The 21009-nt window shown below is 39.4% G+C and overlaps 1 protein-coding gene across 1 annotated transcript in view; it reads right to left on the bottom strand.

Annotated features, from left to right (window-relative positions):
- The window catches only part of LOC139467068 (atrial natriuretic peptide receptor 1-like), a 58469-nt gene extending 39447 nt beyond the window's left edge, over nucleotides 1–19022 (bottom strand). The window contains exons 1-2 of the mRNA XM_071248786.1: nucleotides 18415–19022; nucleotides 5122–5241 (exon numbers count right to left, since the gene is read on the bottom strand). Of these exons, the coding sequence (XP_071104887.1) occupies nucleotides 5122–5241; nucleotides 18415–18676 (382 nt within the window). The 5' untranslated portion in view covers nucleotides 18677–19022. The remainder of the gene's footprint in view (nucleotides 1–5121; nucleotides 5242–18414) is intronic.
- Between the last annotated feature and the right edge of the window lie 1987 nt (nucleotides 19023–21009).

Raw genomic sequence — 21009 nt, 5'->3', positions numbered from 1 at the left:
CCACTTTGTCGCACTTCCTGTCTCGCTCCATGGCCCACCTGCACGAAGCGATCTTAATGCTACGACTATCGTAAGTCTATGTTGAAGTATGTGAACACCTGGTGTCATCACGGATTCTCAGTGGTCCATCCATATAATGTTCACAGCTATGTTGCCCTTGCATCAAATTTTAATCTGATTCGGCGGATAATATATACCGGTTATTCTCTTGCATTGGCAATTTATGTCTACAATCGTAAGTACCATACTTTAACATGGACGTTCGTAGTTGTACGTGTATAAGTACTATCGCTTGTTGAACTTGATCTGTAATAAACCAGGAATCGTTCAACAAAGCGACCAAAGCTTCGACTGTCGTAATTCTCTCATAAAACATATGACATATTCACGATGCTAATTTTACTACCGTCGGTTTGTAGAACCGTAGTCTCGTTGTACAAGTTACAAACTTGGCGCTACGACTGTCTAAGTCAATTAATGCATGGGGTACGATCGCCCAAGCGCAAAGATCGCTTTGTGCTTCAGCACCCGGAGGGGGCACGGGTGGCCCAGTCGTCTAAGGCGCCGCGATTCGCTGTGCAGAGTTGTGTCCCTTGGGCACGCCAGAAACCTATGATGGTTGGTTCGAATCCCGGTTCGCCACGATTATGTTTCTAGGTTTGTCAGCACCATACCCGTGCTCGTGGGTTTCAGCGAAGTGGTAAACGTCTAAGACTTGCATCACTTCGGGCTTTCCTCCCACATTAAGCTGACACGCCGTGATATAACTGGAATACTGTTAAAAGCGGTGTTAAACCCAACTCACTCACTCACTCAGCACCCGGATCTGCTCCGGTGTCTTCGTCCCACGAACGATCTTAACGCTGAGGTTACAACTCGTATATTTTAATGTCGTGGAGTTAAAATAGCTTTGTGGATCTAGGGCGTGGTTATTATCGTAGCTATTCGTGATTATAATCATTACACAAGATACACATGAGATAATGGATGTGTTCACGTGCCTGCGTATGTACATCCAGTACGTTTTTGATTGAATGGGAGATCGTAAGGACAGATTCATCAGTATTGATTGGACCATTAACCTGGTAGCCTCATACAGAGGCATGGCATATGCCATGTGTGACACAAGCAATGGTGCATATACTGAAAGTGTTTCTCATTCCACTGAATACATGAAGTTTATGAATGTAAGCGAGTTAGGGTTAATGTCACTTGACGGCATTTTAGATGCATCACAGAGTGTCAGTGTGTTAAGGAAGGAGCATCTCTACGCAGATCGAAGAGGTCCATCACTTTTGTTAATCAGGTAATGGTTCTGAACAAACCAAGGATCCTAATGAAAGTGAGTGAGTAAGTGAGTGAGTGAGTGCGGGTGTCATGTCAGGAAGTGCTGGTAGCTCAGTAGTCAAGGTGGACGGAGTTCCGTGCCTGAGCTTTGCGTAGACATTAGGCAAGTCATAGGTTCGAATCCAAGATGCGCTCTGATTATGATTTTGGTCTGACAGCACCATACCCGTGCATGTTGGTTTCCCAAAAGTGCGGTCTGTGTTCCATGAAACTGACAGGCCTTGACATAACTGAAATACTGTTCTTTGAGGCGTGACGTCTAAATGACTTTCTTGACTGTGACAATAATTTTCAAATACCAAAATATCAATTATAAATCCCAAGAGGACATGAAGCACAAAATGTAAATTCAGGACATTATTTGCTAAAACTTCTCTGTGAAAATGTGTTTAGAATGTAAAAACATACACGACATGTTTAGATCTAAACACGGTTAGGGTATGCACACATGAAATGGGCTATCGTCTGAACACCACCTTAACACATATTCTCATAATCTAAACATGTTTAGAATTCAAAATTTACAATTAAAACATGTTTTTAGTTTAAACATATTTAGAATTTACACATGACTGTTAAGAGTTTAAACATGTTTAGAATTTAGACATGACTGGTAAGAGTTTAAACATGTTTAGAATTTACACATGACTGTTAAGAGTTTAAACATGCTTAGAATTTACACATGCACCTGCACAACAAATACACCACCACGACTTACAATGAACTTGATATAATATTAGCATAAAAATGTACAACTAAACCAAGCTAACTTAATGGTGAATAGGAAAATTTACATTTGTGACAAGTCTCTGTAGCACAGGTGGTAATGTGAAAGACAACGAATCAAAAGGTTGCAGGCTCCTATCCCGCCAGGTTTTTCAACTGTCGTGTTCATAAATATGTTCTTTGCTTTATGACTAATAGTATTCTTTCATACATGTAATGGAAGATGACAATGAAAGTATATCTGAATACTATTTAAGGTACTCACCATACTTATATATCCCAATTAAAAGGAAAGAAAACATATACAAAGCGCCTTTTTTAAAAGACTGACTGACAATATAACAGTTATGTATTGATAGTTTCTTTAGGTCCTTAAAACTCTTTTCAATAATCATATTCATTTTAAAAAGTAACAAGTACTTCTGTTTTCCCATTTGGTCATACCGTTAATCTACAACGCCCATTATGTATTTTGACTAAAACCAGAAAAATCCTGAAAAAATGGAAGAAAATGGATCTGAAACATGATATTGAAGTTATGAGGCTAGTTTAGAATACGACTAAGCATTAATGACATTTGCTACTGTGGGTAAAAAAATCAATTTTCCATTTTCCAAGAGTGTATAGCTGTTCTCTTCTGTAGCTCTGTTGTATTTTTCTATCCGTGCTTAAAGACCGGCTCACCATATGTCATGCCTTAAGACAAATAGTCCCATTAATAACTGAGAAGCAGGAAAATATCATTAGGATCTGAAAGCATGTGTTACAATCGAAATGCCACATACACGTCCAATGTTCAAGAAACAAACAATTGTAATTTGATCAGGAACATCTTTGACTAAAAGGATAATTAGACTACTCGTCTGACTTTAAGTAAGATAGATGCGCATTTAACGACTTGCTCATAACATCAACAAGAATGAAAAAAACGAATGCTCTAAGAAAGCTTTTTCATACGCGTTTAGACGAATTTCATAGCATCTCGGAGTAGACGAGATTACTTTTCTCTTTAAAAGGAAAATCAATACAAGATGAAAAACTATTTTTTTTAAATATTTGGTATAAATGAACTGAAGCCAGTTTTAACGTGTTGGAATGGTATGTAACGTCTAAGAAAATCTGACGATCTGAGTTTGTCAGACAAACATGTAGCGTAACACCCTAACTGTGCAAACAATGACTGTTCCGGACAATCAGTAATAGTGACACGAGAACTTTCCAACTTCGTTAATAGAAAGGAAACAAATGTACATTCGGAATTTCGACCAGATTTCTTTTTTCAACTACAGCTGCAAACCCAGATAGTTTTGTTATTAAACCTATGAGCCAAAATCTTTTTTCTAAAAACTACATTACAACAATGGAATGTTTTTGACAGACAATTTGTTGTTTTCCCAACAATATGTAGTCTAATAAAAAAATTCAAGTTCTGCGGGGACAATATATCTTTTTTCGATAAAATTTTGACAAGAGATGATATATCATTTTAAGCCATCAACACATTAAACTTATATAAAGTAAAGTACAAATAGAATATGTGGGCATATATCCACATCATACGACTCTTGTTCAAAAGCTGTTTGATAAGGGTTACAACATTCAAGGCCTCAGTAAAGCTTTCAAAAGGTTTTATAGCAGACATGTGGTGGACATTTCCAATTTTAACGCATTAGGGGCAAAATTGATATCCGTGACAGTTCCCTATTTCCTGTTTTCATGGTGAGAATGCTTTTTCGCCATAGTTGACGCTATTTAACGGGGTTGTAAACATATGTCACGGCGTGCATGTGACTTACATGAAACTTGTAACTGACTTACATGTGACTTGTATGTGACATGTAGCTGGCATACATAGAACTTGTAACTGACTTCTATGTGACTTGTAACTAATTTGTATGTGACATGTAACTGTCATGTAACTAACTTGTATGTGACTTGTAACTGTCATGTAACTAACTTGTATGTGACTTGTAACTGACTTCTATGTGACTTTTAACTAACTTGTATGTGACTTGTAACTGTCATGTCACTAACTTGTATGTGACTTGTAACTGTCATGTAACTAATTTGTATGTGACTTGTAACTGACTTACATGTGACTTGTACACTAACTTGAATGTGTTTTGTAACTGACTTGAATATGACTTCAACCTGACTTGTATGTGACGTGTAACTGACTTGAAACTAACAAGAATGGTACTTGTAAGTGTCTTGAATGGGACTTGTTAATGAATTGTATGTTGTTACGTGTAACTGACTTTTTCTGCAATAAGTGATATTTATAAAAGACTTAAATGTAACTTGAACATGACTTGTAGTAACCACAATTACAACTTGTCTGTTTAGAACAGTAACAAGTACGGCCAATCCGTCTGAGGTACAGCCGTGTAAAGCTTTACCTGTATATGATTTCATGACCACGAACATGCATCAGCCAACATGTTGTTCTTTGTATGGGTAATAAACAGTTTTGGATGAACAACAACGAAGAGGAAATTGTTTTTGAATTATTAATGAAATGCTTCAATTGAAGTTTCCATTGGGACGCACTGTCTGTTTTCGCATCCCGCAATCACAATAACTGGATGTAATATTGATAAAAACCGCAATGGATTCTGTTATGAGGAATGAGGTATTAGGTACACCTGCATTACAAAAGAAATGAATATCTTAGTAACCTATCATCAGTATTCACCCTTCTCATTACAACCCGGATCGATTGAGTGTGAAAATGGGCTTTAGCATATCAGTATCACGCCAGGGGACATACGGGATGGACGTCACACGTCGTAGCAATGTAAGGGATTAAAGCTGGTTCTTCGTCTTACTTGAGTGCGATGTGACCTAGGCTATGATCACCCATTAGGCATTGAAAGAGAGTAAATGCGTGATATTTCACGCGACAAACAACAATAGTGTACACTGCCGGGCAAAAGAAACTATACACTTGAACATTGGGTTTGAATAAAACATTACAAAAACGTTATCAAAACGTTACAAGGCTGAAAATAATGTAAGAACAGCTATCTTCACATGATCCAATTTTACCTGTTATTATGGGGATGTTCCAGAAGCCAGCCAATCGCGCGACGCCATCCAAAGCATATGCACAAGCCGGACCAATCAGAGCAATGATATTTTCCTTGTAAAACAGATCAGCCGCCACGCCTGTGAAGAGAAAACAAAATTTCAATTGAAATGAAATATTTAGGATTTTATTTTGGTCGTTTTGTTTCACTTATTCAAATTCCCTTGTTTTGATTTTACCAGTCCTCAAGACTCATATATCTAAAAAACAGATTAGCTAGGAGGGAAATTCTATTGGTGCCCACGGGATGTCCACGTTTTGCCTAACTGTCATATCCGCAATGATAGAAATGTAACTATAGCTATGATCACCACGTTTAGAGATAAACTACACAAGGAATTCTAAATGAGAGTTTCTTAAGTGTGGGGGCACGGGTGGCCCAGTCGTCTAAGGCGCCGCGATTCGCTGTGCAGAGTTGTGTCCCTTGGGCACGCCAGAAACCTATGATGGTGGGTTCGAATCCGGGTTCGCCCCGATTATGTTTCTAGGTTTGTCAGCACCATACCCGTGCTCTTGGCTTTCACCAAAGTGGTAAACGTCTGAGAACTGCATCACTTCGGGCTTTCCTCAAACATTAAGCTGACACGCCGTGATGTAACTGGAATACTGTTAAAAGCGGCGTAAAACCAAGCTCACTCACTCACTCACTCACTCACTCCTTAAGTGTGCTGATAAAGTAACATTTTATTTGTTTTACCCGATGGCCTTCAACTTTAATTATCCAAGAATAGTCAATTGACTCGCATTGACATTTGACACTTCGTCGTGGTTCAACGTACCGAGGTAACACTGGGTATGCCTTGCTGTTTCGTTCTTATCATCAAACAGACTGAGACATGAAATTTTCTCCTAAAAGGATGACAAGGCGTTCATATTTCAAAAGAATAATGCTTCTTGAAATTCTAAATGTCAACGCCAGAGAATAATCAGCTTCGGATATCTGCCGACACAGATTCGATAGAGCGTTAAGGGTAATATAATATCAATGGGTGTCTGAAAGTCGGTAGTTCCAGTAAAGCAATATCCTGCTCTACCGGCAGTAGTGAGTGAATGTCGGGAATCGAACACATGTCTTCAGCGTGACGAGCGAACGCTTTAACCACAAGGCTACCCTACCGCCCCTCCGGCAGTAGAGTAAGGAGGTTTGAAAAAGCCATGCAGATGACGACATGGGATGGACTCGCGCATCATGTTGACACGTGTCATGTATCACAGACTCACTATAACAAACAAAACATTAGGTATAATGAATAGATTTTGGGATATATTTATGATATTGAGTTCTAAGTGTTCACTCCAAACAAAATCCAAAAACATATTCATGATCCCTGACGATTTTGTGTTCAGTATACCGTCAAAGACAACAAACAGATACATAATGAACAATGGATTTCTAAAAATGATGTCCGATGCTATTCCCTATATGGACTTGTACCATATGTTCCCGTGTTCCGCCTTTGCATGTGTTTGTGACGGGTGCCACCGTTGGGGCAGGATACGCTCACCTTTCCGCGAACATCTGGGATCAATATCAATGATGTGGTCGGAATCGTAAATCGACTTATGGATGTGGAAAGGATTTTGTCACTTTTATTTCCACTTATCGTCCCATTTCCGAATACCAGTCATCCATTGGTTCATTCATATCATTTTCATTATTTTTGACTTTGTACGCCCAATGGAACCTATTTGGGCAGAGAATCGAGACTGGTATGACTGTACACACCTTGAAACAAACATGGGGCTAGGTGAACACATATCCAATACCCGGTCTCTTACCTGGCAGATTGTGAAGGAAATATTTCTTTGTTTGTTGTTAGATGCCGCACTGGGCAATATTCCAGTTTTATGACGGCGGTCCGTAAAAAATCTATTTTGGACCTGAGATCAAATACAACCCGTTTTTTTTACGATGGAATGATGGAAAAAGCATTTGTAGTTGAATGAAACAACAGATAAGAAACATGTCGCGGAAACTTCTACTTATTGACATCCGGATATTTCAATTGTTCAGAGACTTGTGCTTTTTGTGTATCCAAAATATTTACGAACAAAAGACCCATTGACAGTTTCTCTGGATTATTCTCACGTTGTGTTTGTGTTGGATTGAAATAGAAAATACAGTATTTCAAAATTGTCTCTCCAAAATCTAATTTTGACCATCCCATTGCAAACGTACCATCACAGTATCACATTACCACTAATAGCCAAGCGATGGCTCAACTAATCCTATCTCCACGCGCTGAAACGGAATATGTAGCAAATGAGACACAAATCTGCTGACAGGCAGATGGGTATACAAAAGGCGTAAAATGCAGATGAAAACGACAGTTTGGAGACACAATGGATCCATGACAAGGTAGTATATCGGTTAAAGAACCTATCAAATTGAACTTCGTTTGTTTCGACCCTTTTAGTAGCGAGGATGACCAAACGGGCTGAATAAGCCATCCGCTATTTTTGACCTATTGTGTGTCCTTCGTCGCATTGCAGTCTCATTGACAGATAATCGAGTGAACTATTACTTATAATAACATACAGACTGTTGTGGGTGAGTGAGTGGATCAATGCGTTTTATCGCTGCAGTCAACAATATTACCAATTACAGATCGGCAGGGTGATAAAATGCTGCTTGGTGAGGGAGTGATTGGATGAATGTTGTTTTAACGACGCAGTCAAAAATATCATTACTAACACGCTTCAGTTACTTTTGGCTTAACCTTTGGGCGGTAGGGTAGCCTAGCCTAAATCGTTCGCTCGTCACACCGAAGACCCGGGTTCGATTCCCCATGGGCTCAATGTGTGAAGCCAATTTCTGGTGTCCCCCGCCTTGTTATATAATGAATTTAGTTAGAAACACACTCACTCATTCACATTGGCTTAACCAAAGACATATACGTCCGTGGCTTAACTCTACAACCCGGAGACATGTCCGTTCCTCTTTCGTAATGGATTCAGAAGCTCCACAAAACATCCGTGCAAAGAGAGATATATTCCTGGGTAAAGTGCTGCTCGAAGTGAGAAGAGAGTGGATTGTACTAGAATGGTGTCGGGAATATTGAAGCCCTCTCACAACAGCCTGTACACAGAATAACTCAGGGAAACACGTGAGGAACAGGCTGTACACAGAATAACTCAGGGAAACACGTGAGGAACAGGATGTGCATAGAATAACTCAGGGAAACACGTGAGGAACAGGATGTGCACAGAATAACTCAGGGAAACACGTGAGGAACAGGATGTGCATTGAATAACTCAGGGAAACACGTGAGGAACAGGATGTACACAGAATAACTCAGGGAAACACGTGAGGAACAGGATGTGCATAGAATAACTCAGGGAAACACGTGAGGAACAGGATGTACACAGAATAACTCAGGGAAACACGTGAGGAACAGGATGTGCATAGAATAACTCAGGGAAACACGTGAGGAACAGGATGTGCATAGAATAACTCAGGGAAACACGTGAGGAACAGGATGTGCACAGAATAACTCAGGGAAACACGTGAGGAACAGGATGTGCATTGAATAACTCAGGGAAACACGTGAGGAACAGGATGTACACAGAATAACTCAGGGAAACACGTGAGGAACAGGATGTACACAGAATAACTCAGGGAAACACGTGAGGAACAGGATGTGCATAGAATAACTCAGGGAAACACGTGAGGAACAGGATGTACACAGAATAACTCAGGGAAACACGTGAGGAACAGGATGTACACAGAATAACTCAGGGAAACACGTGAGGAACAGGATGTGCATAGAATAACTCAGGGAAACACGTGAGGAACAGGATGTACACAGAATAACTCAGGGAAACACGTGAGGAACAGGATGTGCACATCCAGGTCGCATATTGTGACCATCCGACCCTCATGTTATTCACATATCACGTCACCCGGCAGAAATTGGGTAATGTGTTTAGATGTGACAAAAATATTCATGTTGGAACTGATCATTTGATGGTATAGAGGGAGGGGGGGTTCTATCGAGACGAGATATATACACAGCAGCCATGCTCCAAAATTTAACATATCGTTTTAGTTTCAACAAAATCAATCAATAAGTTATTATATCAATGATATTTCTGGTTCATCGATCACTTGATTGTCTGGTTTGTGTTCAGGAGTACTGCCGTGCGGCATCAGGCAACAAACACCTACTTTTTTGTGCATACTGTGTGGGTGGCGGGTGCTACCGGTAGAGCAGGACACTCTTACCCTTTTCCCGAACACCCGGTGTCCTCATTGATGTTCAGTGATCCGTTCATATAATTGTCACAGCTATTTGCCTTTTATGCCCATTGTACCAGTTTCGGGGGACAATTGAGACTGGTTATTCTCTGTTTTATATGTAATACCATGTCAAGTATTGGTCATTAGCGGGCACGGGTGGCCCAGTTGTCTAAGGCGCCGCGATTCGCTGTGCAGAGTTGTGTCCCTTGGACACGCCAGAAACCTATGATTGTGGGTACGAATCCCGGTTCGCCCCGATTATGTTTCTAGGTTTGTCAGCACCATACCCGTGCTCGTGGGTTTCACAGCAGTGGTAAACGTCTGAGACCTGCATTACTTCGGGCTTTCCTCTACATTAAGCTGACACGCCGTCATATAACTGGAATACAGTAAACTACGTTTATAACGAACACGCTTATAACGAACTGACGGATATAACCAACTTACTTTTTTGTCCCGACTATTTGCTGTAGTTATGCTGTATATATGCTTATAACGAACAGCGGTTATAACGAACTAAAATTAGTGGTCCGTTTGAGTTCGTTATAACCGTAGTTTACTGTACTGTTAAAAGCGGCGTTGAACTCACTCACTCACTCACTCCTGGTCATTATTTGAATGTAAGTATTTACGTTGTCTAGCAACACCTGATAAAAACAACAACGTTCATGAAAGAAATATAAAATCCACCATGTATACACGACAAATGGAAAGGGCCTACAAGTAAAGGCTGTATGTTCATGATCAATGTACACATTATTTTGTTTAGAATCTGTGTGATGTTTAAGCATGTCATTTCACTCCCGGAGCCAGCTACATTGTGTAAAACTAGCTAAACTAAAAATGTGAGAATTGAAAGACGTTGCTCTGTTGATTCCAGTCTCCTGCGCTGTGTCTTCAATGGCAATGACTGAGACATTGTAATGGGTATAAAAGACTGGATTCTATACGGTAGTTCTTCTGCTGGTTGAATATCAGATGTGTTCAGACTTACGTGATGTGCCATGTATTTACAATGAAGCTATCAATATTTAATTATTAATTACCACAACAAAACGTACAATCAGACCGATTATGTCAATATTACTATTTCAGTTCTCAAGGCCAGTTCAGTAACCAGTTGTATGTGATGTCTGCCACTTTTGCAGTTTAAGTAGGAAGTAAATATAATGTGTTTTGAATTCTGATGTACATCTATGTTATCGAATACACTCCTGACGCGATGTCAGGAGTTTACGGATCAATGTTTTAAGAGGAGGACAAGGCATATTGATATATGTAAAGATATGTATATATTACTGTGTCACTCGCGGAATCTGAAGTGTGGACTACCTTTGTCAGCAGTAGATGAGAGAGATGGTCACAGATACTCCTACACCTGTAGTGTGAACTACTTTCATCAGCTCTAGATGAGAGAGACGATCACAGATACTCCTACACCTGTAGTGTGGACTACTTTCATCAGCACTAGATGAGAGAGATGGTCACAGATACTCCTACACCTGTAGTGTGAACTACTTTCATCAGCACTAGATGAGAGAGATGCATGGTCACAGATACTCCTACACCTGTAGTGTGGACTACTTTCATCAGCACTAGATGAGAGAGATGATCACAGATACTCCTACACCTGTAGTGTGGACTACTTTCATCAGCACTAGATGAGAGAGATGGTCACAGATACTCCTACACCTGTAGTGTGAACTAATTTCATCAGCACTAGATGACAGAGATAGTCACAGATACTCATACACCTGTAGTGTGGACTACTTTCATCGGTACTAGATGGGAGAGATGGTGTCACCGTCACAGATTTTCCAACACCTGTAGTGTGGACTACTTTCATCGGTACTAGATGAGAGAGATGGTCACAGATACTCCTACATCTGTAGTGTGCCCTACTTACATCGGTACTAGATGAGAGAGATGGTCACCGTCACATATTTTCCTACACCTGTAGTGTGGACTACTTTCATCGGTACTAGATGAGAGAGATGGTCGCAGATACTCCTACACCTGTAGTGTGAACTACTTTCATCAGCACTAGATGAGACAGATGGTCACAGATACTCCTACACCTGTAGTGTGGACTACTTTCATCAGCACTAGATGAGAGAGATGGTCACAGATACTCCTACACCTGTAGTGTGAACTACTTTCATCAGTACTAGATGAGAGAGATGGTCACAGATACTCCTGCACCTGTAGTGTGGACTACTTTCATCAGCACTAGATGAGAGAGATGGTCACAGATACTCATACACCTGTAGTGTGAACTACTTTCATCAGCACTAGATGAGAGAGATGGTCACAGATATTCCTACGCCTGTAGTGTGGACTACTTTCATCAGCACTAGATGAGAGAGATGGTCACAGATACTCCTACACATGTAGTGTGAACTACTTTCAACAGGACTAGATGAGAGAGATGGTCACAGATATTCTTACACCTGTAGTGTGGACTACTTTCATCAGTACCAGACGAGACATATAACTGTTCCCTTTCATTGAATTGCAGATTGCAATAAGAGAAATCGGCCATGCACACCGGAAGTCAATAAGGATAATGAAAATCATATCCACTAATTTCTACGTGAAATTACAAAACGCTGATGCATTAGTCCACGGTAATAACACCTTCTACACAGCTCAGAACATTATAATCTATACCTGGCTCATTGGGTTTGTTCACGTCAAGCTCAGTATCTGAAGTCGACCTGTTATTATTTGTCCTTTCAGGTATATTATTAGCTATTTCAGCACTGGTCATTTACAGTTAGGTAGTAGACAGCTTCCATTGATTTCTGTCTCCGTCATGGATGAAGGACAAGTTAGTTCCTTCCTGGAGACAGATCGAGTATTGACGTCAATATGATGCCATTGACTTTCATGGTATGTCCATGTCCTCTACTGTATAATTCCCATATGCTGACTTATAGTTTATGATATATTAGAAGCAAGACAGGCATAGTTGATTTCAACTTCTTAAGTCATTCAAGACCTCCGTATTGAGACCAACTTATCAATTCTTTCTTCATTGACACAACTGCTTCTAAAATGGCACTTAAATATAATTTAGGAGCAGTTCTGTCATGCTTTCTTAAAATGTAATCTCAAAGTACAATCGTTTCCAGATAATTGTATACTGGTGAACTTAAATGTAGTTTAGTGAGCAGTTCTGTAAAGCTTTCTCAAAATGAAATCTCAAATGACAATGGTTTGCCGATAATGTTATAGGGTTTGTTGAGATTATTTTGTCGGAATAACCATCAGTGGTGTTTGAAAAATATTTGAAGGTTCCGACGGTAATGCTAGGATGAGAAACCGTTGTACATATATATAGCCAACAGCGTATTTACTTGGCGGAGACATGCAGGGATTGGTTAAAAATATTTTAGTACAGTTTTAAAAAATGTTTTTATCGTGAGTTTGAGTGAGTTATTTTTACGCGACTTTTAGAATATTTTAGCACTGCTAAACGAGAAATTGGCTTTACAGATTATAGGGAATCGGACCCAGGCATTCGACGTGACGATGTGAGAAGATGTTGATGAGACTGGTAGATAACTTTTTGTTTTGTTTGTTTGTTGTCTAACGCCGCACTCAGCAATATTCTAGCTATACGACGGCGGTCTGCAAATAATCGACACACCAGTGATTGACAACAGGAGGATCGATCCACGCAATAGGGATACAATGACAGGCATCAACTAAGTCAGCGAGTCTAACCACCCGATCCCGTTAGTAGGGTCTTACGACAAGCATAGTCACCTCTTGTGACAAGGATGGTTGCTGAAGGCCTATTCTAACCCAGATCTTTACGGGTTGGTATATCACCAATGACAGGCCAGTTTATAGCCACGTATATGCATGTGTACATGTATATTGCGCTTTGCAGAGTTATTTCCCTTTGACAGATAGAGGGTTCGAATCCCCGATGAACCTCAAAATCTGTTACCAACATACCTCTGGGATTCACTAAGGACACCGTCTCCATTCCCACTTACTCGTGACAAGTGGCTGTATGAAATCTGTCGACTCATTGGACCCTTTGAGATAAATCATTGGATAAATGAGACACACAATCCCAGTTACCAGAAATGTGATAATGATACACAATGAATACGCCGTACCGAGCACTTGAGGCTGATTTAACGTCACGATCATGTTATGGATCTCCCGGCTTTATGTGAATATCCTTTGCTTTGCTTAACTTTGCTTTGCTTAACTTTGTTTCGCTTTGCTTTGCTTTGCTTTGCTTTGCTTTGCTTTGCTTAACGCCGCACTGAGCATTTGAGGCTGATTTAACGTTATGATCATGTATGGATCTTCCGGCTTTGCTTTGCTTAACGCCACACTGAGCATTTTAGGCTGATTTAACGTTACGATCATGTATGGATCTTCCGGCTTTTCTTTGCTTTGCTTTGCTTTAAGCCGCACTTAGCATTATTCCAGCTATATGACGGCGGTCGATAAATAATCGCGACTGGACCAGACAATTCAGTGATTGACTTCATGATCAAGGCAACTGGAATACGATGAAATGCGTCAGTGTTTACAAATAGTCTAAAGGCTATCGTGCCCGATATGACCATCGGGGACAAATTACTCGGATAATTGTTATTGTTATCAAAATAATAGTCGAACATACCGACATCCAACTGGGGTTAAGCTGAGCATTTTACAAGTGTAGGCATCACAGTATATACAAAAGAAGCAATGAGGTCTTTTCCCGATTTTAAAGTAGTTGGATTTGGCCGAAACAAGTCCGAAATCTTACTTTGTTTCACTTTGTCGCTTTGTGGGACATCTGACTGCATTTCGTAACGTTATAACAATGTAATATAACCAGTTAGACTCTAAACAAACGTTTATGGATTGCCACGAAATACGATACCACCAAAATTATTTTGTGCTGAAAAATTACCTTTAAAAATGTTAATCTTTGTCAATATGGCAGTTAAGCCGGCCACTGTCTGAAACACAAATTTCAGTTGAAACTATATTACTTGTCACTGTCCGACTGACAAATCGCTGAGCTTGTGGTGTAATACATTAATGCGCTCAGTCAAGGATTATTTGCCATGTTGTGTCGAGCTGTGTACAATCGAGCCTGGAATAGACAAACAGGTATCTTCTCTCTCAAAGTATGGTATTCACATATAACTCTCTACGGCATTCACACATAACTCTCTACGCCATTCATACATAGATCTCAACGACATTCACACATAAATGCCTACGTTTTTTACAAGTAATTCTCTACGGTATTCACATAAATCTCTCTACGGCATTCACACATAAATGTCTGCGGTGTTCACACATAATTCTCTACGGTATTCACACAAATCTCTTTGCGGCATTCACACATAAATGTCTGCGTTGTTCACAAGTAATTCTCTACGGTATTCACACAAAGCTTTCTACGACATTCACACATAATTGTCTGCGGTATTCACCCTTAACTCTCTACACCATTCACACATAGATCTCAACGACATTCACGCATAACTGTCTGCGGTGTTCACACATAACTCTCTATGGTATTCACACATAATACTCGACGGCATTTACATATAACGGGAGGAAGTAACCGGGTCCTATACATATGCACGGAAAGCCTCAAGCACGGGTTTGGTGTTGACAGACAACGAATCAAAGTCGGAGCGCAATTCGTCGTTGATAGAATTGAAAGATCGATGAGAGCGTTTATAAACAGCATCAATAAACAACACTTCTAACCGATATTTTCTCGCTTTGCATAAAGATTACCAATCATTTCTCCAGGGCTAAACGATTAGCGTGCTGGCGTGGTAAGTGATAACCGATTTCATGCTGCAGGAGATTACAGCCGAATACCAATCAGTGCATCACATAAGCGTTGCGACTAAATGATACTTGTATCGAGCACACGCAAAGGCAATAACAGCTGTGATCACATTGAAATTTATTGAAAAATGAAAATTTGACATTATTATGGAGACATGGTCTATACACAACAAACCACATGTGAAGACAGTCTGGGGTGGCTTGTTCACGTTTTAATATGTATTGACGTAAAAAAAAAAGTTTCGACTCACATATATTTTTTTGTTTGTAAATTTGTTTGTTTGTTTAACGCCGCACTCAGTCATACTCCAGCTATATGAGAGCGGCCTGTAAATAATCGTGACCAGGCAATCCAGTGATTGACATCATGAGGATCAATCCACGCAATTGGGATACGATGACATGCATCAACCAAGTCAGCGAGCCTAACCACCTGATCCCGTTAGTCGTCTCACATATCTAATGGGGACTGAATATAGACAAACACAACTCGTGTGAAGAACACAAAACATACTGAGTAGAATGTAAATTTGCATAGATTGATTTCTGATAAAAACGAAATCAAATCCTGAGAAAGCGTATGTAGTCTTTAACCCCAAAATATACCAGTACACTTCCAATCTTTAAGAAAAAATGAAGGATTTCAAATAGCATCATACCACTCAAAAATTGTTTCATCGGGGTTACTTCAATTTAAAGCCTTAGTAAAACCTTCAAAATATTTTATTCACAACATCTGGAAGATATTCCCAAAATTTGATGCATCAAGGACAAAACGTATGTCTGATGCAGTTCGCAAGTTGACTTGTGCCATATGTACCCGTCTGTCCAGTAGTCTATCGCCCAGTCCCGAGAGAATAAATTAAAAATGGAGTCCATTTCAAATTGAGAATGATTTAGCAAGTCCTGAAAATAAGGATTCTTCTGGGCTCCATTTGGATTTTTAATGGGTTTTTTATGTTGCGGATATATATTTTAAATAAGATAACTTGATGTCTGGGACGAAATGTCAGTCTAGTTCAGGAGAACAATTGACTTTTGCATATGTACGTGACGGGTGCCGCTGATGAAACACCTTTTCCCGAACACCTTTGTGTTTGACTCATGAGCTTCACAGATGACAAACTGATAAGTGAGAGCATGACGCCAGTTAGGTTTGTCGAGTATTGTACCTTAGTGCGTATCGCACATGTGATGAATCACATAAGTTGATGACTTGTACAGATACAAACCGATAAGAACTCGTTACAGATCATCAGACACTAGCATTTTACAATTCATTTTCATGAAGATGAAGTTTAAACTCAACCTATTTTTTATGATTTATATATCACTTCAAATAAAAGCGAAAAAACCCTTTCCATATTCATATAAAGTCTCTCCCAAAACAGAGTCGATTGTACGTTTCCGACTATATCACGAGCCAGTGCTTAAAGTACCCGACTGCCCGACAGTTCGACACGGTCTATTTTGCTGACGAACGGTCAGTTTTGAAAAGTTGCACGCCCGAGGGTCGAGAGTTGAAGTTACTTAGTTGCCAATCCACCAGTTTATTGTTATTTTTTTAGATAACATAAAACAGTACTGTTCTTGTTACTTTTTTTCGTTAGTCTACAAAATTCTGGACTGACAACATTTCATCTGGTCTGGTAAATTTGCAATGTGCCAGTTCGGTTGTCTGACTGAAAGTTTGGGGAATTTTATACACTGCATGAGTATGTGTTTGTGAATCGTTATCAAATAGTAATGATACTAGGTGTCGCGGAACGGTGAGTGTATCTTGCCCAACCGATGGCACCAGCATAAGGCCATCTTTGGTTTAAAGGAATCAAGAATAGTTTAGGATAGCTTCCATGCAGCATTTGTTGAGTGAATTCGGTTCCTTAGTAAGATTAGTGTCGTGTGTCGTATCGTCGCCTTCGCGCCAGGGCGATCTTAGTGCCTATACTTTAACATAGACCAAAGACAATGGTAATGCTGAGATCGCTTTGTACCACGACACAATATATTGAAACACCCCTCAACTGGCAAAGCGTCCTGTTTTCATCTACGCAGGCATCTCTGTACAGATGTTCCGTACTTCCCAGCCCCACAGCTGTGACGACATGACATTTTCCTGAAACTGCTAATATATTCGAAAATATTCAGATTTTTAAATATGATATATATACATTAACCCAAATACTTCTGCTTCTTTTTCACTATTAATTATATAATCATGATTTTAAAAAAATCATTTTCAAGCTGCTATCATTTCACGTATTACGTGTTTTAGAAACATATTAGATTAATGTTGGGGCTGCGATTTTTCTTAAACATCTACAATAATAGGTCTGTTCAAAACACATGTAATACTAAAGTCTTAAAAGAAAAAAAGCTTGATATTACACAAACTATTTTGTTGCTTTATATTAAAAAGCATTGGGAATGTCCTGAAACCAACATAAAGTGTCTCATACTGAATACAACTCAAGAATATTGAAAGGATTTGCATATCCAAGATCAGTTGAAGGAAATTTAATAGGTCAGACACGAAAATAGGTAGCTCTGATCGGATAGATCGGAATCACCTAATACATGAACCAGAAGGTATCAGTAACTTGAGGCAGGGACAAATCTACACACATGCACAAGTTGCAACTAACTTTTCAATATTACAGACCTGTAAACACATTCACCAGCTATGATTTTGTTAATCTGGACGACTTCATTGGAAACTCCTCACACTACTTTCATTCTACACATGGCCTCACGTTGGTACCTGGTGTCATCACTATGTGATTATAATTCATAAACACATGCTCATAATATAAAAGGAATCGTGATATCGACTCTACTTTTAGCAGACATTTCTTAGGAATATGGAAAAGGTTTTGTTGCTTGTGTTTACAATGTGTGACGCCCATTTTTTGTATCCCCGCCATGATATTGCTGGAATAGTGCTCAAAGCGGCGTAAAACCACACTCACTCATACAACACGGGGAAATATAACGAGTTGTCGTTTAACGCTATGTTGACCTTTTTACAAAATCAAGGACATGGGGAGAAAGGATTGGTTTGAATCTCCACATGGTAACAGTATGTGCATCCTACATTGAATGTAGAATCATGCAGTATTTCACATAGATATATATCACCTACCATTCACCTACTGAATGAAAGCCAACGTTTTTGAGGGCTTACCTGTTGCGTTCCGAGCGCTGCAGATGTCATCGTAGGATCTCTCCACAGGGACCAGCTGGTAGCTGGAGTTGAGAATCTCTCTGTTCACCTTTTGAAACGCCAGTTTGATGGCGGGGCCTGTCCTCTCGAAGCTGTAAGGGACATCGCTCCCCGAGATCAGCATCACCCCCACTTTGTACTGCGTCACATTCCCCACCCCCCACACGCCATGCACTAGCACTACACACAACAGGAAACATGCATACATCGTAAGTTCACACATGTGTCCGTAGTCTTTGAATTTGTTGGTACATTTTGGACCAAGTTTCACACAATATCTGGTTAGTTCAAAGTGCCTCGGGGTGTTGCTCTTTTGTATGTATCCAATGCTAATTTACACCTTAATACGTCCACGATGTCCAAGGCTAAACGCGTGTCTATGTTACACCAGGAAGAAATGTACTTATCTCTCAGGACCATATCACTCCACAGATGCCAACGTTGACTTCAGCTGCAATGGAGCTGTGTCAATACTGTTGCGGTTGTCATTGAGCCCATGGCTGACTCTGAGAAACAACACAGGTACACACAAGTAATGTCACAACAGCTTCCCAACGGCAAGTTTTAGTCTCTTGTTTAGCGTCTGACAACCCATCGGCTCAGGTGAGTATGCGCGTTACTAACAGGCGTCGAGGATGGTATTGATTTCTCTCAGTACTCATAGGCGGGTAGATACAGACGCATACCTGTGCTAGATACCTTTAAACGCTTCCTGTAAACGCCTCCCTATTGAATATCATCCCAGTTATTTTCTATTGGATAAGTTGACAATTCGAGTTTGATTCCATAATATAAAAATTTAGATGTGACTAGCGATTTATCAGCATCATTATAAAAAAAAACTCGTCTAGTGGGAACTGGATGTTTAGTCAAATGTGGTATTCTCTTCTCACTGAAAGTGGTGTGGTCTACAGCGTTTGTCACCCAAAAAAGCACGGGTCCGTTTCCCAGCATAATTACAATATATGAGTCCCATTCTTGGTGTCACTAATTGTAATAGTGTTGTAATACTGCTAAAAGCTGCGGGAAAAAACTCATTCACACTTGTTAAAAAACAAATGTGTTTGGGTTTTTTTCATAAAAAAATAATTTCTCACTTCAAAAGAAAATTATTCAATTGTATTTTAAAACTCACCATGTTACAATAAAGTCGGTTAATAATCCATTAAGATAGACAAAAATCACAAAAATAAATACAGCTTAAGAAACATTTTAAACAACGGCAATTATGTCGCGAATGCAATGCTAATGTGTAACGTTATTCCCGTGTTATTACCGACCACAGAAACGTATATCGGCTATAAACCAAGTTTAAGAGTATCAAGTCTACACAAGTAGCGTCCATTGTCCCGTGGTTATTTGACGCATAGTCCACTTGTCATCCCCCCAGGCACCAATCACGACAGAGCTGTGTGTAATTACGCGTAATAACGCCCGTGGACGGTGTCGGGGATGACAACAGTACATGCTAGATTTCTACAGAGCTCCGATGATGGTCAATTAACTTCGTCAATAAAACGTTTTGTTTTGTTTCCTGTTGTGTGAGCGAACTGTGTTCTGATGTCGGGAAAATTGGATTTTACGCCTTGTTTGGGATTATGAAACAGGTGGGGTGATTCGGAATTATAATGGTATCCTGGGTATGATTGAACTGTGTCAGTTAGCTTGACACCGTGTACATCCGTATTTTGGATTGGAGTGAGTTTGGGTTTTATTCCTGATTCTGGCGTGTTTTGTTCTTCCAAGTAGGGCAATTTCAGCATAAACACTGATAATGGGAATAATTTATCTGTAGTCTGTGACTATGAATATATACACTCTTCCAAACAGAAACTGAATTTTGTGTAAAAAAGCAAGCATGGATATATACAGGACAACAACAGCAACAAGAAATTACAAGATAATACCATGCAGATATATAACATTTTGAAAAAAAACCCTTTAAAATGACAACAAATACCACATGCTGAGACATAAGTAAAAGTGACAAACCCATTTCCATAAGCATAATAAAAGTGACAAACACATTTCAATAAGCATAATAAAAGTGACACACTCATTTCCATAAACATAATGAAAGTGACAAACCCATTTCCATCAGCATTATAAAAGTGACAAACCCATTTCCATAAGCATAATGAAAGTGACACACTCATTTCCATAAACATAATAAAAGTGACAAACCCATTTCCATAAGCATTATAAAAGTGACAAACCCATTTCCATAAGCATTATAAAAGTAACTAACCGATTTCAATAAACATAATAAAAGTGACAAAACCATTTCATAATTATTATAAAAGTGACTAACCTATTTCATAATTATCATAAGAGTGACAAACCTATTTCCTGAATCATTATAAAAGTGACAAAATCATTTCCATAATCATTGTAAAAGTGAAAAACCCATTTCCATAAACATAATGAAAGTGACAAACCCATTTTCATAAGCATAATAAAAGTGACAACGCCATTTTCATAATCATTATAAAAGTGACTACCTATTTCCTGAATCATTATACAAGTGACAAAATCATTTCCATAATCATTATAAAA

The sequence above is a fragment of the Haliotis cracherodii genome, unplaced genomic scaffold, assembly GCF_022045235.1.
Source record: "Haliotis cracherodii isolate W230 unplaced genomic scaffold, xgHalCrac1.p SCAF_19, whole genome shotgun sequence".
Lineage (NCBI taxonomy): Eukaryota > Metazoa > Mollusca > Gastropoda > Lepetellida > Haliotidae > Haliotis > Haliotis cracherodii.
Note: the sequence above shows the minus strand (reverse complement) of the source record. Positions and strands in the feature narration are given on the sequence as shown.